The sequence below is a fragment of the Aythya marila genome (assembly GCF_965140915.1).
Source record: "Aythya marila genome assembly, chromosome: 16".
In the NCBI taxonomy this organism is placed as follows: Eukaryota; Metazoa; Chordata; class Aves; order Anseriformes; family Anatidae; genus Aythya; species Aythya marila.
In genome coordinates this window covers 1,498,416-1,519,288 of record NC_139057.1, presented here as the reverse complement: position 1 = coordinate 1,519,288, position 20,873 = coordinate 1,498,416, and the positions used below count along the sequence as shown (strand labels likewise).

Here is a 20,873-nt window from a genome sequence, read left to right as displayed (position 1 = left end):
TTGTTAGAACGGCAGGTATAACATCATACGTGAGTTTGAGTTTGTGTGGTGTAAGTGTCACTACCGCATTCCAGAAGAGTTAAAACACAGCAGATCCAACAAGAACCCAGATTTCATTAAGGTTCTGTAGATCCAGGAACCCATCTCAGGTTTCTTACGCACTCTGTGGACATAGAGGATGACTTCAAGATGACTCATCTACCGTAAGAAGTGGCACTTCTTCTGGGCACCTCATGTGTTACAAGGCTGAAAGCTTCAGGTGTACAAGAGAATATTACTCAGTGGCTATTAACTCAAACGGAAATCCCTCACTTGGCTGTCTCTGAAAGCCTAAGGATTTTCAAGGTACCTGGCTATTGTTTCAGTTGGCACGGTTGATGCTAACAATTAAACTGAAGATGTGAAATGGTGGCTGGTGGAGAAAAAGTGCCTTGCTAAGAGACAAAATGCTTTAGTCAAGTAACGTGCAATGTCTGTTTAATGGGATATAATTTCCCAAGCCATCTCCATACCCTTATCATATCTCTTCCTTTCCCTGGGAGACAAGAGAGGAAAAACAGTTCTGAGCCCAAGGACACAGCTGTTCTCACAAGTGTCTAGACACAAAGACTGCTTTGTAGCATGTATCAGTGGGACCTCTTCAAGTAAAGCAAACATTCTGACTTAAAATTACAAAGTTATTGCGTGGGAGCATCTTCCATCCTGAAAGATGAATGAGCTGTGATGCATCAGTAGGAGCATGGACTGATGCCCACAAAAGTCAGGGAGGATTTCTCCAAAAGTGGTAGTGGAAGCCTCTATGTCATTCGCAGTTAGCTTCTAGTGCAGTGACAGCAATTATTTCACAGGTCACACAGATGCAGCTGCTTGCCTCCGAGGTCTGTTCTAGGAAAGAGCTTAGCAGACAGGTTTTTTTTAAGCATTACAGATAAGTACACCTACCTGGTACTGTCAAATGATTTCCTGGGCGCCTGGTGAGCTCAGCAGGCAAGCACGGTCAAACCTATTGTTGAATTGCTTTGGTGTGTCCTCCGTGCTGCAGCATGACCGCATTGAAAGAATTCGGCTTGATCAGCTGACAGGTGCAAGATAAATATCTTGCTGTGCAAGCATGACCTGGACGTGTATCTCCCTGATCGCGTACCGTATACGGTTCCTTTACGTGAACAGCAAAAGAAATGGAACGCTGTGAAGTCAGCTGGGGTTTTTGGTTCCATCTGCTCTGTGTGGCCATAAATGGCTGCATAAGGCCACTGATGACTTCCTCCTCCAGCTGACTTTATTGCTGCTTTAGTCTGTAGAAGCAGGTCTGTACAGCTAGTGATGCATCGGTACAGACCCAAGGAACAGGAACAAATTAATTTGAAAAAGAGCATTCAGAAAAGGAATGGTACTCAGTGCATAAGCACTGCTAAAAGAAAATCCCCTTGAGGTAGTCAAAGATGGTATGCTGATACCAATTTTGTATTCTGATGAGTAATTTAAAGGTAATTCATCACATTTTAGAATAACGCCTTATTTAATTCCTTAATGCAGCACAGACTTTTATTTAAAATGCTTTTGTATTACAAGTCCCCTCCAAAACCTCCGAGCTATGCCAAGATATTTGTAAGCAGATCAGTTTTTGTAAACAGTTTGTCAGATTTTGGATGCTTTTGAGATGGGCCTGTTTGGACCATACCCATTACCAGCAATTCATTTCTCTGAAGAGTTGTTTTATATTCTGAAGGTGAAACAGATTCATCCCAGCAATCGCTCTTTCCTTTAACATGCTTTGTTAAAGGAAATGCATACACTGAGATAAAGCTAACTGGCTAATTACCGTGGTAGTTACTCCACTTGCCTTATTTGAACGCTGCAGGAAGATTAATTTTCTGCCACCCCTCTGGAATTTCCCTACTAAGCAAATATTTACTAGCTGTTAGCAGCAGAACGCAAGAATGTTCCTTTAAAACAAAGAGCAAAAAAAAAACAACCACCAAACACAATGTTTTTGAGAACTCTGAATCATAGCGCTACCCATGTGGTGGCAATTCCAGCTCCATTTGGAACCGATGAAAGATGAGGACTAGCTGGGTTAGAGCTCCTTCTTGCTGGTCCTAGCTAATCCCTTCCCAGTGCAAGGCAGCAGCAGTGTGTTAGCCTTGCTTCAGCGGCCTGATGTGTGGTTTTCTTCTGGGTTATGCAGATGCCGGGTCTCCCCCCCCTTGCCACGTCATCCCGTCCTGCAGAACCGGCGGAAACACCAGGACAAAGCAGCCATAGCTTCAAGCTAAATCCATCCTTTTCTTGAAGGCTCTGGCCAGCACCAGCTATTACAGAGCACACTGCAGAAGCAACACAGAGACATTTATGGGGGGTATGTTGCCCCAGGCCATATTTTCTCCTTTTTTTACTAAAATGAAACCAGCCTGTAATACTGGAGTGGACTTAATATCCTTCCGAGTGCTCCAGAGTGGTTTTATTCCTAATTTAGCTATTGTCTTCTCTTCCTAACCATCTACTGCTGTACTGCTGACGTGTCCTGTAGCATCACTCCTACACGTCTAGCACGTCCACCAGTTCAGCTAGGGTAAGGATCTGCCTTTCCACATTACCGATAGTGATCTCAAACAAAAGGATTTTTTAATGAGTCTGGAAGCTTCTTTCTCCTTAGCAATGGTGCTGTAGATGGATGGGAGACTGTTGGGTTAGTCGTGAGCTCCAGAAGAATGTGCTTGTAAATAACTTTGAGGTTAGCGTAGTTGTTTATAACCCCCCCCCCCACCCCCCCATTGTGGGTTTACAGTTAAAACAGTCCTCGGCTAAAATCCTAGATCAAAGTTCCTAAAAGATTCTGACTTGATTCAGGCATTTCACTTGTTGAATCAGGATCATGGGACTTCGCTGCTGGCAAGCGTTATGCAAGGAGGGAACCTCTAAAGGGATCTGCTAGGAAAAGCAAAGGGTGGAACCGTCACTGGTCTTCATCATTGTCCCTTCAAATAATCAGTTAAATAAATCCGATTAACACAGATGGCATCTGACTGGCAGCCACAGGCAGCGGTGCCCAGGCGTGGAGGGAAGCGGGTTCTGCCTCTGCCTGCAGCTGCCTTTGTCAGCTTTTCCCCCAAAAAGCACAGTTTGCCTTCAGTCTTGGGCCCGTTTTCAGAGACTGAAAGAAGCGCCCCCAAGGATTTGTCTACAGGTTTCCCCAAAACAACCTGGAGAAGTGACAAACAAAAAAACTTGGCTGGACTGACCCTGCCACGGAGGCAGGGTGTAGACTGGATGCCCTCCCTAACTCCTTTCTGGCACAGTTTGCTGTTAAAATCTGGCTCGAGTTTGTCTCCAGGGAGATAAGAGGCAGTGGAGAGCTCTTCTCAGGATAAAGAATGCCAGAGGAAACTACAGCAGGTGCTTTTTCACACTGGGAACTTGTAATTAACTTACTTGAAGTTGGAAATCCCAAGCGAGACATTCCTGGTATATAACATACATGTTGCTTTGTTTGCGGGACCTCAGGCATTTCCTGCAGCATCGCCCCTCAGTTTTGCTTCTTGTGCTTCTGAACTACGTCAAAGAGTTGTTTTACTGCTCCTCTGGTAAAACCAGCTTCCGTGACAGCTACTGGGGGCTTTCCATTAGTTTCTGTAGACATTCTTAGGCTTTTTTTGTTTGTTTTCTTTCTGTATCCAGAACAAGTTCACAAGAATGTAGCCCCAGCCCCCTGCTTTCATACCATTTCATCTGCACAGCTTAAATCTAATCACGAGAGTCTTCACCCGTGACACTCCTTACCTCAGAAGCGAGTGCAAATTACATTTTCTGATGAAAGCAACTCAGTACTAAAGTAATTGGAACCTCATGTAGGAAAATGACTGAGGACTGGCGCACTGAACTTGGACAGAGAGTGCAGTTTGCAACGTCACTGGGGAAAAAGTGACCCACATTTCTTCCGTAAGCTGGGTTCTTATCAGACAAGAATGAGGAGGATTTGCAATGACTTACTCGGTTGTGGAATTCTGCCTGACATTTATTTTTAAACAAACAAACAAACAAAAAAAGCACACTTTCTGGGCTTAGAAGGAATCTCCTCGTTCCTAGTCAGTTGTGCTGTCTTTCCTTAAAGCTGAAGGTTGCTGATTCAGAACAAACCCCACGTTACCCCCATCTTTTTTTTTCAAGGATGTCAGGAACACAGGAGGAACCGACGCCTTTGCAGCAGCTTCCCCTTCCCCACAACCCAGTTTGCACATGCCACCAACTAGTAAGTGTGAAGATGAGGCAGCAGATCTATCTGCTTCAGAAGTCACAGGTTGGCAAAATTCTTTCCTTAAAACAAAATCCTTGCTGGAAGAACGTGTGACCTTACCAACACTCCCAGCTCGTGAGTAATGCCATCGCTCGGTGCATGGCCATAGATGGCACTGGCTTTGTGAAGCCATTCAGGAGCTTACAGCTTGCATGTCTCCCTCCATCCCTCTCCTGCTGCTTCCTACGGTTCCTGCAGCTCCTCACATTCTCGCCTGGTGTCTGATTTTTGGGCAAAGCAAGCAGCTACACGGGTGCTGCAGTGCTGCTGTTTTCCCCGGGGACAGCCCAGTGCTGTGAGTGGAAGCTCCAGCATGCCAGGCATACCTCCTTCACCCGGATGGATGGCAGGCTGCATATTTCACAGAGCCACAGATGGGTTTGGGTTGGCAGGGCCTTTAGAGCTCACCCAGCTCCTGCCCCTGCCATGGACACGACCCCTCCACCAGCCCCGGCTGCCCCCAGCCCCATCCAGCCTGGCCGTGAGCACCCCCAGGGCTGGGACACCCCCAGCTCCTCTGGGCAGCCTGGGCCGGGGCCTCGCTACCCTCAGAGGGAAGAATCTCTTCCTTGTGCCTCATCTAAAGCTGTCTTCTTTGGGTTTAACTGCTACCCCTTGTCCTATCGTTTATCTCCCCAATAAAAAGCCGTCTTCCACCTTTCCTGCAGCCCCTTCAGGCCTTGGCAGGCTGCTGTCAGGTCACCCCCAGCCTCCAGCCCTCTGATTTTTGTGGCCTGCCTTTTGTTTGGAGGCACTAATTCCACTTCTGTCCAGCCTGAAGAAGCCTATTTTCGTGTGCACTGTAAGGAGTGCTCCAAGGACAAACTGCATTCACCATAAGCTTCAGCGGGTCCTTCAGCATTTTCCTGAAGCAGAAACCTGCAGGGTTCCCTGTGCTCTGGTTCAGTTCCCAGCCAGGAACTCCTCCAAGTCCTCAGAAGTCAGCGAACCCGGCACTGCTGCTCCTGCTGATTTCCTTCAGCACTATTTTTGGAGTCACACGCTCCCAAAATACTGGGTGCTATAAAGGGGAATAAGGAATTTGTCGCCAGGAACAAGAGTTACAAGGAGCACCTCCTCACTGCCTCCCCGTTTAAGCAGTAGGATTCAGAGCAGCACAACAGCAGCCCCTGTGTTTCTCTCTGGGATTTATGGGGTTTATGGGGTGCCCCCATTCTGTGACCAAAACCCATTGCTCATTGCTTTTGTGCCCGGGGAACAGCCAGGGCTTATCCTGCCCTGGTGAAGGACCGTGCTCCTCTGACGCTGAGCAAGGCTTTGAGGCTGTATTTGAGGCTCGTATTTGAGGCTGTGTGCAACACCCACATCCAGCGGCCATCACGCTTTTGGCAGCAAGCCTGGATTTCTGGATTTTCACTGGATTTCACCTCCTGCAGAGGGAGCAAAGGCGGCTGGGCACCTGTGGCAGGGCTGAAAGCACCGAGCGCCCGCAGCCTCGTCTGCTGAAGGATGAAGCGCTCCCCAGCCCGCACCCACGTTGTCAGAGCAGTGGAAATTTTGACAGCTCATCTCTGTGCCATGAGAAGAGGCAGGATCACAAGATATTCCATGCCCCAGCCTGGGAAAGACTTAATAAGCAGATGAGTGCTGCTGCTGTATCAGAGGGCAGGGGATCTCAGAGGAGAGGTGCTGAGTCACGGGCTGGGCGGCTGGTGCGTTGGTGTCACTCTCAGCGCCTGACACAAAACCGAGGGGAGGAAGGATTTGTTTTGGATCCCGTCAGGTCGGATCTGTTCCTTGAGGCTCAAGAGTTGCGAAGTGGGGAATGCACACGGGCTATTCTTATCTGCCGAGTTCCCCAATGAGATATTCCTCCGTTTGCTTCTGGGAAGGCCAGGCAAAGTCCAATAACACCTACAAACCTCCAGCGTCGCGGAAGGAAGTAGGGACAGAAATAGAAACCAGCATCGGGGAATCTGCTCGATTCCCCGATCACACCACATCGCAGCGTGTCGCTGAGGCTGGGCTGACTTCTCCAAACCTTAACCTAGACTTTGGAGCTGAGAACACCCTGCAGCCCGCGAGCCTGAGAGCAGCAGCACGCCGGCCGCCCGGCGCACATCCCACTGACCTCATGCGCTTGCAGAGATAGCTGGGAAGTCATCCTTCCCTGCGCTTCCATAGAAAAATGACCAAGTCTCCCGGCTCCACTCCCCTGGCTCACAGCTAAGTCACGGCACAGCTGGAGGTCCGCTATGGCCAGAGCAGCTGGGAAAGCCCCAAAATGAGCTGGGGGTCACAGCTGGCATGGGGTGGGCGCAGGACCGGCACACAGCGGTGCAAGGGCCGGCAGCGGGGCGATGCCAGCTCGCTGGCTCGTGGTGCTGCTTAGTCACGTAACACTGGGCTCCCTGGTGTGGTGCAAGCTGGAAAATGCCAATGTTTTTAAAGGCTGAGCAAATAATGGCTTTGGGAAGACCCCTGTTTTGTGTTGACCTGGAATGCAGTGTATGAAGCGTTTGTGGTTCTAAGCAGCGAGGGTGTTGTGTAAGGATGTTGTAGCTGTAGTCATTCCAAGCTTTCTGAGCATGTTTCCCAGAAAACTGATGTAAGCTAAAGGGCATCAGAAGGCTTACTAATGTATTCTGTTTTTATTCAAGCTAAGAGGAGACAGTGCCCAGACCAAGACCTGAGTGTTACGAGCTAAGTACCTTGGGAACAAACAGGGGATCCAAACAATGGCTGAAAATACAAGGAATCTGCTTCAGATGTGACCCTATTTGCTGGACAAATTCCTGTAAGTGACCTCTTCCAAAGCAAGAGGCTCTGTAAAGGACAATTGTACTCCCAGCACCCGCTTGGAAGCTCAGTGGAGATGAATGAGAGCCGCAGCACTGCACTCTGTAGCTGCTGCAAGAAACCAGATCCAAGGCTTCTTGAAAATAAACGTTACACAAATATTTCTTTAGCTCCCTTTTTAGCTATTGACTCACTGCTGCAGCACTGTCTGACCGAGTCTGCTGGGTATTAATACTCGCAAACGAACAGCTGAATCCACCTAGGGAGAGCGTGGATGAAGGAGAGTCACCTGTTCTTGATTTACACCGCAGCAGACAGCAAAAATTTTATTTTTTGAAAAAGAAAGACAGACACAGATCCAAAGTGGGGACCCTTCAGCAATGCCTGTGAAGTCCTCAGGCTGCCCAAGTGCCTGAGCTTCTTTTTAGGGAGTAACATCAACATACCAAACTGTTTCCTTCTCATTAACTGCTTTCTCATTCTCATAAAAGGATTCCTCAGACAGGTTTCAGTTTTGGTCAACACAAGGCTAAAATTCTTGTTTCATTAAATAAAATATGAGGAAAAGCGAATAGGTGGTGGGGTTTGACCTGGCTCTGGCTGGCTGGGGTTTACAGGTATGGGGCTGGCTCCTGCCCTTTCCTGGGGGGCCCGTGGAGCCTGCTGCAGGGCTGCCTGGAGGCCTCGGCTCCGTCTGTCCGACCAGCCCAGGCTGGGAACAGCTCACAGTTGCTGTGCCGCCTCTCATTCAATCTTTGAGCTATCCCAGTTTCAGGAAGCTCTTTGAACACAAAGGGGAACAGAAGTTATAAACTGAAAAGGGAATGAAACTGGGGCAGAGGGATGAAGGGTGACCATGTGTGCCCGAGGCTCGTGGCACCGTGACCAAGGCGCTCACCGGTGACACGGGGGGGTTGGTACAAGCAGGGATGATTCTTCTGCCTCTCCTGCTTGTTTTGAGACCACAAGATGAAAGCCATGGGAGGCTCAGACAGAAACAAGTGCAGGAAGATCTGCACCCACGCCATGGTCCTTGGGGTCTTGTTCTTTGGCACCTTGGTCCAGGTACCCTTGAGGAGCTCGGGCTGGTTGGTGCTGCACCCTCTGCTCTCCCTGCTCCTGCTCTGACACGGCCGATTCCTCCCCCCAGCACACCGACCCTGTCCTCCTGCAGAGCTCGGTCCCACCATCAGGGCACAGCTCTGCAGAACCGCCAGGCACAGCGAGGGATGGGGCTCAGCAGGGAGAGCGTGGGCATGCAGCGGGTGATAACCATCAGGAGAAAAAACCCTACGATCAAAAGAAAAAAAAAAAAAGATGCATACTTTTAAAAGAGATAAAATCAGTGCCTCTTGGGAATCACAGTGGGCAGATTCAGAGGAGCGTGGTGTGTGTCCACATGCCTCACATCCCCTCCCACGGGATCTGGGGAGCTCAGCGCACCACACAGCAGCTCCAAGGGCTGAGCACATCCAGCAGGAGAGGATGCAGGGAGCAAGAAGCCACCTCCATCAGACGCAGAATGTGGGGAAATTGGCAGGCAGGAGAGTGACTTTAACCAACCTGTGATGTGGTTGCAACCTCAGGGCCGGGGCCGGTTGGTGTCTGTTTTGACAAGCAGGATTACGAGCCTGCCCCACTCGCATTCCAGCTGCACACCTCCAGAATTCCCCCCGGGTTTCCGCTAGCACTCCCGGCCTCCCTCCCCAACGATGTCAGGATGGAGGCCAGCAGCGTGTGACCTCACTAGAAAAACTTCCACCGACTCCTTCAGCTAACATTAATCATTCACCCAGCCCCGTTCCAACCCCCCTGAGCGCCAGGCCAGCACACGCAGGGTGCCCCTCTTGCGTTGGAGCCGAGACGTGTTCGAGCCGCTCCTGCAGCGAGCAAGTAGGTTCCTGCAGCGGGGCTGCGGGCTCTGGGCCCGTGAGTCAGCACCTCACCTGCCTGCGGCGGGACCACGAGCCTCAGCACCATCCCACGGGACGTGTTTTGTGTTTTTTGATTTTTTTTTTTTTTTTTTTTCCTGTTTTAACAGTATCGGGTGATAGGGAAGCCCTGCTCGGAGAACGGCACGGCCTCGGGGCTTTTATGGAGTGCTCACGGTGTTTGGGGAAATTGTCTTCTGTGTGCTAAATATCTGAGTCATCCCTGGGGGAGAGCTATGGCCACACTTAAATGTTACCATGTACTCATCCTTGGCCACAGCTTATGAGGAAAACAGTCATTTAAATTACCAGGAAGAAGAGCGCGCCCGCTGCCGACGGTTCCTCTTCTCTCTCTGGGCTTTGGAAACTTCAGTGAAAACCAGAGGGGGGTTTTATCCTCTGCGTTATTTCACCTTTGTGAGTAATTACATTTATGGTTAGGTCCTCACGGGGTCCGTGCCTGGTGGTGGGCAGCAGGAAACTGGTGTTACCCGGGCGTGCGGGGAGTGCCACCCGCTGTGGCACCACAAAACTCGTGCAAGATTTTGCAACAAAGCAGATTTCCTGGAAACCAGCCCACATACACGTGCTGGTGTGTTTGGGCACTGTAGTAAAGGTCAGGATTTACCAGAAAAATCCCACGCCATCACGTTATCTCCAAGCCCACACGAGGGGACACTTCATCACGCAGCAGTTCTGACTAAATCAGCATGGGGCTCAGCAGGGAGGGCTCGCGCTTCCCATAAACAGCCTGGAAGCTGTCCCGGTGCCCCACACACGCTGCCTGCCTGGAAAATGTGCAAAGGGACACTGCGGCCTCCCCGTGCTGGGCTGGCACAGCACCAGCCAGGTCAGGGCACCCCAATGGGGCAAGATCAACAACATCGGGGTGTTTGGAAGGTGGCTGGGAAGAGCCAGAACCAGGCACCACACTCCTGAGCTGCCGGGTGCTGCAGGGCATCCCCTGCCTCTCCCAGCCCCTGGAGCGGGGTGGTGGGAATGGCAGCAGCTCACCGTCCTCAGGCTGCAGCCGTGGAGCAGCAGGGAACATGGTTTGGGGCCTCAGGGGCCATGGGGATGAGCGGGACGGCTCTCCTCGTGCACCTACACACGGGATTTTTGCAAGATTCCTGAGGTCTTGCAGCCCCCTGGGTGACAGCAAGGCTACGAAAGCAGCTTCTGCATTTGCTCTATTGGAAAGGACAAAGGGTTTGTGCAGACAGAACAGTCCTGGTGTCCAAAAGAAAAAAAAAAAAAAAAACAACAAAAACCAGACAACTCAGAAAAAAAAAGCCCAACTCTGTGCCAGCAGAAGGCCTGGGGCTGGACATGGCCGGGGCCAAGCAGCTCGGCCTTCAAGCTGCTGGCGCCTGCTCCGAGCTGGCCTCGCACGGAGCCACGTCATGGCTGCGAGAAGCAGGAGCCCGGGGCCTGAGCTGGCTGCCCTCCGTGTGGCCGTACAGCTGATAACCATTACCAGCTTGTTATCCCTCTGACGTCAAACACACCTTTCAGGAGGCCGGGGTGGTGAGGCCAGCACAGGGAGGCCGTTCCCTGCCACCTCTGGGTGCACTGACATGCTGCAAAACCTCCGTGTCCCCACACGGGGAGCCCTGGGTGCCACCACGGCCTCCTCGCCTCTCTGCCCAGTGCCTCGACCACATGCCTGCTGCCGTGGGCTTGGCAGGAGTCACACTTGGTGTCTGCACAGAAGAGCTGCAGCTGTGGGCAGCAGCAGGGAGGCCAAAATCCCCTCCCTATCCCTTCGGGCAGCCTTCCCCTCGTGTGGGAAGCGTGGGGGCAGTCCCACCCAGCACATGTTTCAGGGCGCTTTGAACAGCTACGGGCCGGGGGCGAATTTTCTGCTTTTGAACCACAAACTATTCCTGGCAAGCGCTCAGCTGCAAAAGAGCCATAAAAAAAGCCAAACTTCTCGGAGGCGGAAGATGAAGGCTCTGTGTCATCGCTGTCACAGGGTGGGTCACCCTGACAGGGTCACCCTTGGTGACTTCCCTAAGCGACACCGCAAGGCTGAAGGAAGAGCCCCGCGGTCAGCAGGCACGCATGGGCCATCGTGGGGACAGACCTGGTTGTGTGGTGACACGGCCACGGTGACCTGAAAGGTGTGCTGGGTCCCGGCCCTGCTGGAGGTGCAAATCCTATTGTGGATGGCCCCGTTCTGTGTGCAGGGTCACTGTGTTTGCACTGCTGCTTTGCACCCATGGGTGTTTTATGCACACAGCTGCTCTTAGGGCAACACCATGCTGCGTGCAGTGGCTTTTTGTGTACACGGTCACTTTTTGTGAGAGGCTGGTGGTGTGTGACCAGGGGGTGAGGCACGGGCAGAGCCTGGGCAGGGGAAAGGCACTGCCTCTCCCCTCCAACCGAGGCCAGGAAAGGACTCCAGTGACAGAGAATCATGTAATAAAATAACTTCTTTGGTTTGTTTCTTTAGAAAACATCTCACATACAGTATAAAACCAGGTAGTTCAGAAATAAATTCAAAGCCAGCTGTACCACAGACTTGAGGTGTCTCTTCCACCCCCTGCGCCTCAAGCAGCCGACTGCTTTCTCAGAGCGTGACGAAAGCAAGTGAGTCCTCTGTGGGAAATACTGTTAAATAATTACATCACAAAACCAAAACCACACACTTTAAAGCTAAGCCAGAGAGTAGCCTGAAACAGAGGACCAGGCTCCTCCTCCAGAAAAATGACCCTGGTGGTGTTTGTCTTCGGATGAGCTGGGACCCCCCAGCTCGCCCCTCGCTCAGCTCTGTGCTGCATTTCAAGTTAGTTTTTGGAAAGAGTAATAAATTAACGAAGCCACAGTAAAACAACAACAACAAAAAGGGAGAAATTAAAAACAAAACAAAAACAAAAACCACCCTCAGAGTTCAGTCTGTGTTCTAATTAGAGGAGAGGAAGCGCTTCCGCACCTCCCTCTCTATTGCGTGCAGCTTGGTGGCCCGCAGCGCCTCGAGCAGCTCCTTGGTGACCGCGGGGTTCCCCTCCTTGAGGTGGGTGAGGAAGGCCCTGAATTTCTCCTGGATGAGCGCCTTTTTCTCTGACACCTCCTTCTTAAGCGAGCCGTCCAGGATGTGCTGCAGGCGCTTCAGCTTCTTCGGGGAAATGTTCTGGTACGCCACGAAGTCGATCATGGCTTGCTCGCAGTCCTCGTCTCCTGGAGCTGGGGGGTGAAAAACACCTGGAGGTTAGGGGGAAGGTGGCTGTGGGGCACCAGGAGAGCTGGCAGCAGAGTCCCAGCATGGCTGGGGTGGGAAGGGACCCCTGGGTGCTTCTGGTCCCACCCCTGCCCAAGTGAGGCCACCCAGAGCAGGGCACCCAGCATCACGTCCAGGTTGAAGATCTCCAAGGAGGGAGACTCCACAACCTCTCTGGGCAGCCTGTGTGGGGGCTCTGTCACCAGGTAGAAGCAAGGGACAAGCTGGCAGTGCCACCAAGCCTCTCCACGGGTGGCTGTCCTGACCTGGGCACAGCTCTGCAGCCCAGAGCCCGGCCAGGGGACCTGCTCCCAGTCCCCTTCCCAACCCCGGGAGGCTGCTCCAGAAAATGCAGACACCCAGAGCCACTGCACAGGGAGAAGAAGACCCAGTTCTGCGCCAGTGCAAACTGGGCACGGCGTCACTGGTTGCATTTCATTATTCCAGCAACTGCCTTGCAGCAGACACACGCAAGTGCTTGCACGCTTTCCCCGCCGGGTGAACTCACCCGGGGAATGGGACCTGGAGGCACCACCCTGCTCCCGTTGCTCAGGGCTCTCCTCACCCTATAAATAACTCCAAGCCTGCTCCAGACGTGGGTGCTGTTGCTCAAGGCAAGGCAGTGCACATGCTGCTCAAGCAGCTCTCACCTGGCTGCCCCCCTCCCTCATTCCCTCACTCAGTGCTCGTGCCGACGGTGGAGATTTCCCCCCGCTTGCTCCAGCGCAAGCCCAGGTGCTTGCGAGGGTGGCCAGGCGAAAACTGTGCCAGCTGCGGGGAGGGAGAGAGCTGGAAGAGGGGAGCTCCTCTCCCACGCCGCCTTGGCACAGCAGGAGCAGCTCCTGTATCATGGGAAAGGCTCGCCGGCACCCGCCTCAACCTCTTCTCCCTGTATATCAGCTGGGTGTATGGGATGGATGCCACTCCCACCCACAGTTCCAGACCCCCAAGATAGCTTGCATGTGAAAAGTCACTTAGATGAGGGTGCTCGCTCCCTGTACCCATGGGGTGTGTGTTATGGAGCAGCCCATCACTCTCTCCCCCTCCTCTGCTATAACTGAAGGCTCCTGCCCCATCAGCAGCCTCCTCTGAGGCTCAGCACCACATCGTGGGATCACCGTGACCCAGCCCGCACGCGCCTCTCCTCTTTCATGCAACAGGCCAAAATCCAAGCCACGCTGCGGCTCTGCGGAGCCTTGTACTCTTGCTCCATTCGACACGCACGTGACAAGGGTCAGGCTGCAGTAACAGCTTCCTGGAAACAGCCCGAAAACCTGGCAGGAGGGCAGGGAGGTGACAGCAGCTCCACCGGCGCACCCTGTGTCCCGTGCCTGCTAACACAGCTGCCAGCAGCCGCCGCCAGGCAAATGACCGCCGCCGCTGCCCACGCGCTGCCATCCCCGGGTAGTGAAGTCACTGTCACAGCCCAGAGGGTTTCGCTGCCAACCCTTTGTTCCCGAGGAAGAGGAGCCTGCACGTGCGCCGGCTGAGCCGTGGCTGTTGCCTAAGCCCCACGCTCCGTCCTCACCTGAACCTGACCCGCGGCTCACCCCGGCCGGGAGGGAGGACGGGTTGTGTTTCGCGTCCTGTACTTGAATCACAGATCACTCTGTACTTTTACAGAAGGTACTTGGCCTCACTTTGCATCTATGTGGTAAAAGAAGCCAGGAATTTCACTCCCACCCTGTTCCTGGCATCTCCCCCTCCACCCACGGAGAACCGCTGCCAGCTCGGCCGGCCCCTGGCGCTCACCTGGCCCCTGGGTGCTGTTGCTCCTCCCGTGCGCCCTGCAGGAGGTGCAGAGGGTGTCGTGGTACTCATTTCCCTGCACGTTGATCACCTTCCCCTGCTGAGCGCAGTCCTGGTGCGGCTGGCACGGCTCGGTGCTGGAGCTGGAGGAGAAGAAGCCGCGGGGGCACCTGCGGCACTGGGTGTCCTCAAAGGGGGTACCTGCGGGGGCACACGGGGACATCAGGAGGCGCCCCCAGACCATGCACTGGGGCACGAGGTGGAGCAAGAAAGAAGCACCTAAAGGCGTGCAGCCAGCTGTGGGGCAAAGAGCAATTAATGCTCGTCCCAACCATCCCCTGGCGGTGATGCCAAAGGCTTCGGCAGGTGCCGGGAGGAGATGATGTCCCATCTGCTGCTGGAAGGGGCTGCTGGCCTCGTGGGCCACCGCCGCCAGCTGGGGCAGCCGGGAGCTGGCTGCCAAAGCAGCCCTTTGATTCACTGCGGGCTGGGAGGCCGCTGGCCAAGTGAAAGTAAAAGTTGCTGAGAGCTCGAAGGCTCTGCTTGGTTTTGCAGCGCTGCAGTTTCCCAGGAAGGGCTTGGGGCCAGAGCCAGCGCCGCATCCCAAGGGCAGCAGCGTGCTCGTGGGATTGTGCCCAGGCTGCCCTCGTGCTGCTGGAGGGAACGGCCCGAATGGGGACAACATCAGTCCCCGTTTGCACCTCCAACCATACAGCTAGTTAAGAGCAAGGCTTCTACCATGTCCCAACCACTGCTCTGGCTGGGAGAGATGTCCCAGGCAGCTGAGGTGATCCCAGCACGATTTGCAAATGGGAAATCCAAGAGAAGCGATGTCCCCAGAGGAACCCTGCCTGGACCACAGAAATCATCCAGCCCGAAGGCCAGCAAAGTCTGCCCACAGTTCTGGAGTCACCGCTCTGAAGTTGCAGGGTCCATGCTGATGTCCCCCTGCCCTGGTGTCCCCAGGCAGACAGGAGCACTCACAGCCCCAGCACTCGGCCTCCCTACACTGGATGCTCTGCCCTTCCTGCAGAGCCATAATTCCCCCCAGAGGAGGCCATTTGCAAACAAATTAATAGTAAATCATTAAAAATATTGCTTCTCCTCGAATGTCCCAGCCTGCTCACATGAGTCCTCAGGCCCACAACCAGCCCTCCAGCCTAATCCGATGCATGAGGCAAAGGATTTTCCAGTGTTGTTTGGAGACCTAGGTCATCTCTGCTGAGTCATCACATTTTGTAACGCTGACGTCCTACAGAGAAAACTGAACCACAGAACTCAACCTTAATCACTGTCAGAAGACAACAGGTATTCTTTATCTAGCAGCCGAGCCCGCAGCTCTCCTGTGTCACACATGGAAGGACTCCAAAAGCCTCAGCTTCAAAGCATGAAGTAAGGCTCCTGCTTTTGCTGATCTTATTATGCTCGGTTGTGGTTTCCAGAGACCAGACACTGGTGACTCAGGGGAGAGTGAGAGGAAAACATATGCCTGCACGTAAATTGTATTTTTAGAAGGCATATACACAAGCAGATGAAGGCAACCAAGGGACCAGACAAACAATGGAAAAATAACTCCCCTAAAACACCATGACTCACACCTTGTCAGGGGATAGAATTGGAGATTTGCAAATCTCCCCTAGAAAGGATTGCAGTAAGACTCATGTAAGTGTCCTGGAACCTTTCCCATTGATCTATTTTGTGTTTTAAATGGAGCCCATCCAAATTACTCAATTAAAACCACAAAGCCCAGCTCCAGAACTGCATATGTCCACCAGCCCTGCCATTATATCATAAACAGCCCTTTTTAGTCCAGGTAATTAGCATTTCCAACTCCTCAGCTGCCCGCCAGCACGGGCCAAACAATAACAAACCAGCAGCAGCCACCAAAAGCTTTCCACCTGCTCGGAGCCCATGCACCCGGGCAAGCTGCTGCGAGAGGAACCGTGAATCACTTCCTAGAGCTGTCTGGGTCTGCCTGCGGCAGCAGGTGAAGCCAACAGCTCGGGATCACCACGTCCCTCCTAAATATGCTGCTGGGGTGTGCAGAGGAAGCAAGGGAAAGCAGAGGAAAGCCAAGCAAATCTCTCCCCAGAGCTGGCCACGAGCGGTTTCCTGCACCTGCAAGGACAACACTGCGCTGCTAAGCAAAAAGGGAGTGAAGCAAACTTCAGGGAATCACTGGCTGCTGGTTTTCTCCTTGTTTTTTATCTCCAGCAGTGATCTGGGCATGCAATAGGAGCCCTGCAAGCACGCACACGGCTGCAATCATGCAAGGATACATACCTGGCTTCACGACGCCGGAGCCCGGAGGGCACTCGGAGTGCCTGATGCAGAACTCCATCTCCGAATAGTAGCCCTCCTGGCACTGGCACACTCTGTTGTGGGTGGCATTGCACTGCTGCACCTCCACCTGCTTCTCCTCGCAGATGACGTTGCAGTAGCGGCACTTCTCCAGGTAGTTCCAGTACTGGGTGTAGTGCAGCTCCGGGCAGGGCTCGCACTCCGTCTGCCTGTCCCTGGTGCAGTGCCGTGCCACGAAGGTCCCCGGCGGGCACTGCTGGCAGGTGAGCCTCTCGTTCGTCTCGGCGTCCCTCCACTGGTAGGTGGGTTGCAAGCCGGAGCTCAGCTCAGCCAGGAGAAGGAGGAGAGGGGCAAACACCCACTGCAACACAGCGAGGAGCTCTTGGCCTCTGCCCGTCCTCTGGCAGAGGCAGAAGCCACGAAGGCGCCCGCTGCGTCCCCACCGCTGTGAGCACCCCCGAAGCAGGGGCTCGCTCTCCCACCTGCTTCTCTCCCCAGCCCCCAAGGAAAGCAGCAGCGGGACCCGGAGCCCCCCCACCATGCAGCCAGGGAGCCGAGCATCCTCCCCAGACACCTCCCAGCCCTCACCAGCCCCTTGCTGCCTCCCAGTACCACCAGCACCCGCAGCCCTCTCTCCTCCTCCTCTTCCCTCCAGGAAGCTCCCAGCTGCACGGGGCAAGGTCCAGGCTTTCCTCGGCAAGTCGGGAAGCAGCAGGGAGCTCCTCAACCCCCCGCGTGCCCGGAGCCTTCCCCCAAACCCAGCTTTGAGGGAGGGGCGGGGGGGGGGGGACCCGGAGCCCCTTTCTCCCCCCCGTCCCTTCCCAAATCCCCCCCGGGGGCACCTTACCCGGAGCGGCCGCATCAGCCTCGGCGGGTGGGGGGCCAGCATAGCACCGGGGGCTTCAGAGCACCGCGACGAGAAACGGGGCCGTCAGAAAGGGGGCGGGGGGGGGGGGGTGAAAATCTCCAGCGGTGGGCACGGGGGACAAGCGGCTGCCCGGGGGCTCCTCGGCTCTGCGGCACCGGCCCCGCCGCCCGCCTTTAAAGAGAGAAGAGGCTCGGCTGCGGGCTGCGGGCTGCCGGGACGCCCCCCCACCCCCCCTCCCGGTCCCCCTCCTCCCGGTCCTCCCCCGGCTGCGGGGGGTGGGGGGGGGGGGGTTGGGACCCGGCACCGCCCCGGTCCCATCTCCACCGCCCCCGGTGCCGGTGCCGGCCCCATCCTTACCGCCCCGCCCGGCTCCGCTCCGGCTGGCGGGCAGCCCCTTATCGCCGCCCCAACGGGGAAGACCCCTCTTGCTCAACGGGAACGGCTGCACGGCCCCCCCACCCCACCCTGCTGGGATCCCGGTACCGGCACCGGCACCGGCACCGGCACCTGCCTGTCCCCGGTCCCGGTCCCGGTCCCGGTCCCGGTCCGTCCGACGGCTCTGCGGGTCCCAGCAGCGTCCCCCTTCCCCCCCCAGGAGCCCCCAGCCCTATTTACCTGCCCGAGCGAGGAAGCAGGTGGGGTTTGCTCAGCTGCAAAGCTCTCGGCGATAAGCGCAAGGCTTTGTTCTGGGTTTGCCGGGGGAACGGCAGGGAATTCCCCCGGGGACGCTGTGTTCCCGAGATGTAAATGTGGGAACGAATTCCCCCCCCTCCACCCCTTCCAGCTCCGCGGTTGCCGTCCCCACCGGGCTCCGGGTCCCCCCTGGGCTCCGGGACCCCACCGGGCTCCGGGTCCCCACCGGGCTCCGGGTCCCCTCCGGGCTGAGCCCTCTGCCAGCCCCTCTCCGAGCCCTCACTTGCCTGCAGCGGGCTCACGGCTCGGGCTTTCCCCTCTCGGAGCTCTGCGGATGACAACCCAGCTCCCGCTGCGATGCTAAAAGCCGAGCTCTTGCAGGACTGCAGCCCCTAGCAGGGGAGCAGGTCAGCATCCCGGTGTCTCAGGGGTGGCACATCGCCCTCCATTCCCCGACCCCAAGGATTTATTTGGTGGTGGCTGAGCGCAGCCTTAGCAGTGCACAGCTTAGCAGAGCTACACTGGAGTGCTAAAGCTGTAGCCTGTTGGGCGCTGCTGCTGCTGCTGGAAAACATCAGAAGCGGTGGACTTTATCCTCCTGCCCTGCCTGGGAGGCGAGAGAGCACCACCACAAGTGCTCCAGGTGCTGACACCATGGAGCAGAAGCTCCCGGTCCCTCCACTGCTTGAATCCCCTCAAATTGACAAGCACAGGGGGAAGCAAAGCGTGGCCTTGGCCTTCTCGGTGCTGTGCACCAAGGGTGCCCCTCGTTGTGCCCCCACAAAGCACAGCGAGCTCCGTCCTGGAAGCCTGCCTTCCCCTTTCCCCTCAGACACCTTCTCTCCTACCAGGAAAGGCTGCGAAGAGGAAGGGCAAAGCCGCCAGTGATGGCAGACAGCTACTTCAGAAAAAGGTGAGCTTTTTCCCTCCTTTTTAAACTTTCCACCCAATTCAAACACACAAAGCACATCCTAAGGCACAGAGACTCACTGGGGAAGTCTGACATTTCCGTGTTGTGCCCCTTGTAGTGGCACAGTTGCCCCCTATCCTCCTCCCCTGCCCACCCCTCAGGACTCCAGCTCTCAATTGGGACCCCCGTGGCCTCCTTGCGGATGCTGCGGGACCCCCCCAGGACCCTCATCATGCAGCCCCCCTGTCCTTCAGCCCACTGTGGGCTCAGCAGCTTTAACAATCCCTGGGTGTCTCCGAGAGGGGCCCAGCACCACCCGTACCACCTCTGTGACAGTGACAGGGAGGGCAGCGAGCCACCAGCCGCCTCGCTCAAAAGCGTGCACGTAGTGTCCTAAAACACCGAGCAGTCTGCGAGCACGGTTGCTTAACGCCCAACCATCTCCATGGGGAGACAACGAAGGGGCTAAAACATCCTCCCGGCAGCCGTTTTCTGTGGAATTCCTGTTTATAGACTCACTGCTCCCAGGTCAGGGCTGATGTCTGTGGAGAGGCCTGGAGCCTTCTCTGCAGCGCTCGGTACCACGCCTGCCCCACGCTGGGGCTCTGAACCCATTTCCCACCATTGTCTCAGCTGCTGTGAGGAATTCCACTCAGGAATAGGGCTTGTTTACAGAAGCAGCCCAACGCTCTCAAAATAGGCTTCTCCAACATCTGTCACAATCTGTATTTTTCTCAAGCACCTCCCGTTTCCATAGATATCCTCTGCGGTGTCACATAGCCAGCGCCACTCAGCATTTCTGAGCATCAAAGCCCAGATATTCCACAGAATCGCAGAAAAAAAAAAAAAAAAAAAAAGCTCGGAAAGTTTTGTACTCCGCCTTGTGCCAGGAGGGCCAACGCCACTGCCAAGGGTTACAGCTTTAGAGTCGCGTTACCCAAATGACACCTACAGGTCTGAAATGCAATCCTACAGAGGAGCATCTGCTACTTCTGCAAGTGCTGGGCTCCTTCTGTCCCTGCCTGGACACGTTTACACACAGACACGTCCAGAAGGTGCACTAAGGAGTCGCTTGTGCTGCATCTAACCCAGGTGTACATGGTTTGAGGGGAGCTAATCTAACTAATATCATATAAGCCCCATAACGCCCTCTTCCCCCACCAGTAGCTCAAAGAAGGAGGCAGAATTTGACCCTCAGAGGCTCTCCAAGCAGGTGTTTGGCAAGAGCCAAAACTGCATCACATACGCTGCCCCCAAAAAACAAACGCGGAGCTGCTGAAGCACACCGGGGCATTAAGGGGTCACAGTGTGGAAGTCGGAGGATGTTGGGGTTTTGCTCCTCAGGAGCCAGCAGCCCAATGTGTTTTCAACTCATTACAGAGATTTCACCACATTTGAGCATTTGCCTTCTGTAACCCCAAAACTGATGTTTTGGGATAGAGGCAAGAGCTGTCCCCGACCTAGCTCTCAGCTCCTGCACTCCTCTCCTGGGTGCTGAAGCCGCTCGGGTTTCGCTCCTAATGCAGCAAAAGATCAAACCTACAAGGGCTAACCCACAATCTACGAAACAAACCAAAACAAACTAGTTTATGATTACCTGGGAAGAGAAGCAAACTCCAACATTCAGAAGGAATCTAAAGCTCCTTCCAGCAGGATCAGCTTCTACCCAGCCCGGCTGCAGAAAAAGCCGCGGCCGAGCTTCCAGCCTAACTCCAGCGAGAGTCAGAGGGCTCAACATTTAGGGCAGGAAGCGCCGTTCGGTGAGAGCACCACGTGCCGTGGGCTGTGCTCGTGTGCAGTCTGCCCAGAACAGTGATGTGCCTGTCAGGGAACATGCTACAGCTGGGTTTAATTTTACTGCGGGTTTATCTCAGGCACGTGTAGTGCCCCAAAGGAATCCCAGCGATTTCTAACGCCGTTTGAAATAGTCTCCGAGCTATGGGCTATGGGGGCTCTGCTTCGTTAGTGTGTAGCATCTCAGCAGTTCCGTGTGTCAATTAATTTCAGATTTCACTAGTTTGGCTCAAGCACGGGGTCCCACAGTACAGGTTAGCCAGCAGGAGAAGCGAGACCTCCATCTGAGCACAGCCTGGTATTTCAAAGTGCAGCAGCATTTCCCTCGCGTTTCCTTTTCTGGTGGCCAGAAAGCTGAGCTCAATTTTCCTGCCATGGATTTCGCGTGGTTCCTTGGCTTGCCATCTGCCCTC

At 54.7% G+C, this 20,873-nt stretch overlaps 1 protein-coding gene and 1 long non-coding RNA gene across 6 annotated transcripts in view; one reads left to right on the top strand and one right to left on the bottom strand.

The window, feature by feature from the left end:
- Positions 1-11,408: 11,408 nt before the first annotated feature.
- TNFRSF6B (TNF receptor superfamily member 6b) lies at positions 11,409-20,427 on the bottom strand. Of its 5 annotated transcripts, none has more exons than XM_082773060.1 (5): positions 20,264-20,427; positions 18,044-18,148; positions 16,238-16,616; positions 13,958-14,155; positions 11,409-12,171 (listed from the first exon to the last, which is right to left on the bottom strand). In XM_082773060.1, exons 1-5 carry the CDS (start codon positions 20,402-20,404, stop codon positions 11,891-11,893), a joined length of 1,104 nt encoding a protein of 367 aa, XP_082629186.1. In that variant the 5' UTR covers positions 20,405-20,427; the 3' UTR covers positions 11,409-11,890. The 5 variants fall into 5 exon arrangements, with proteins under 5 accessions (XP_082629186.1, XP_082629188.1, XP_082629190.1 ...); XM_082773062.1 differs by lacking the exon at positions 20,264-20,427 and adding an exon at positions 17,103-17,294 and having other exon boundaries at positions 18,044-18,420; XM_082773064.1 differs by lacking the exons at positions 18,044-18,148; positions 20,264-20,427 and adding exons at positions 17,103-17,294; positions 17,739-17,776.
- Positions 18,600-20,873, top strand: part of LOC309884273 — a 31,305-nt gene continuing 29,031 nt past the window's right edge. The window contains exon 1 of the long non-coding RNA XR_014318589.1: positions 18,600-18,669. This is a non-coding gene — a long non-coding RNA (uncharacterized lncRNA). The remainder of the gene's footprint in view (positions 18,670-20,873) is intronic.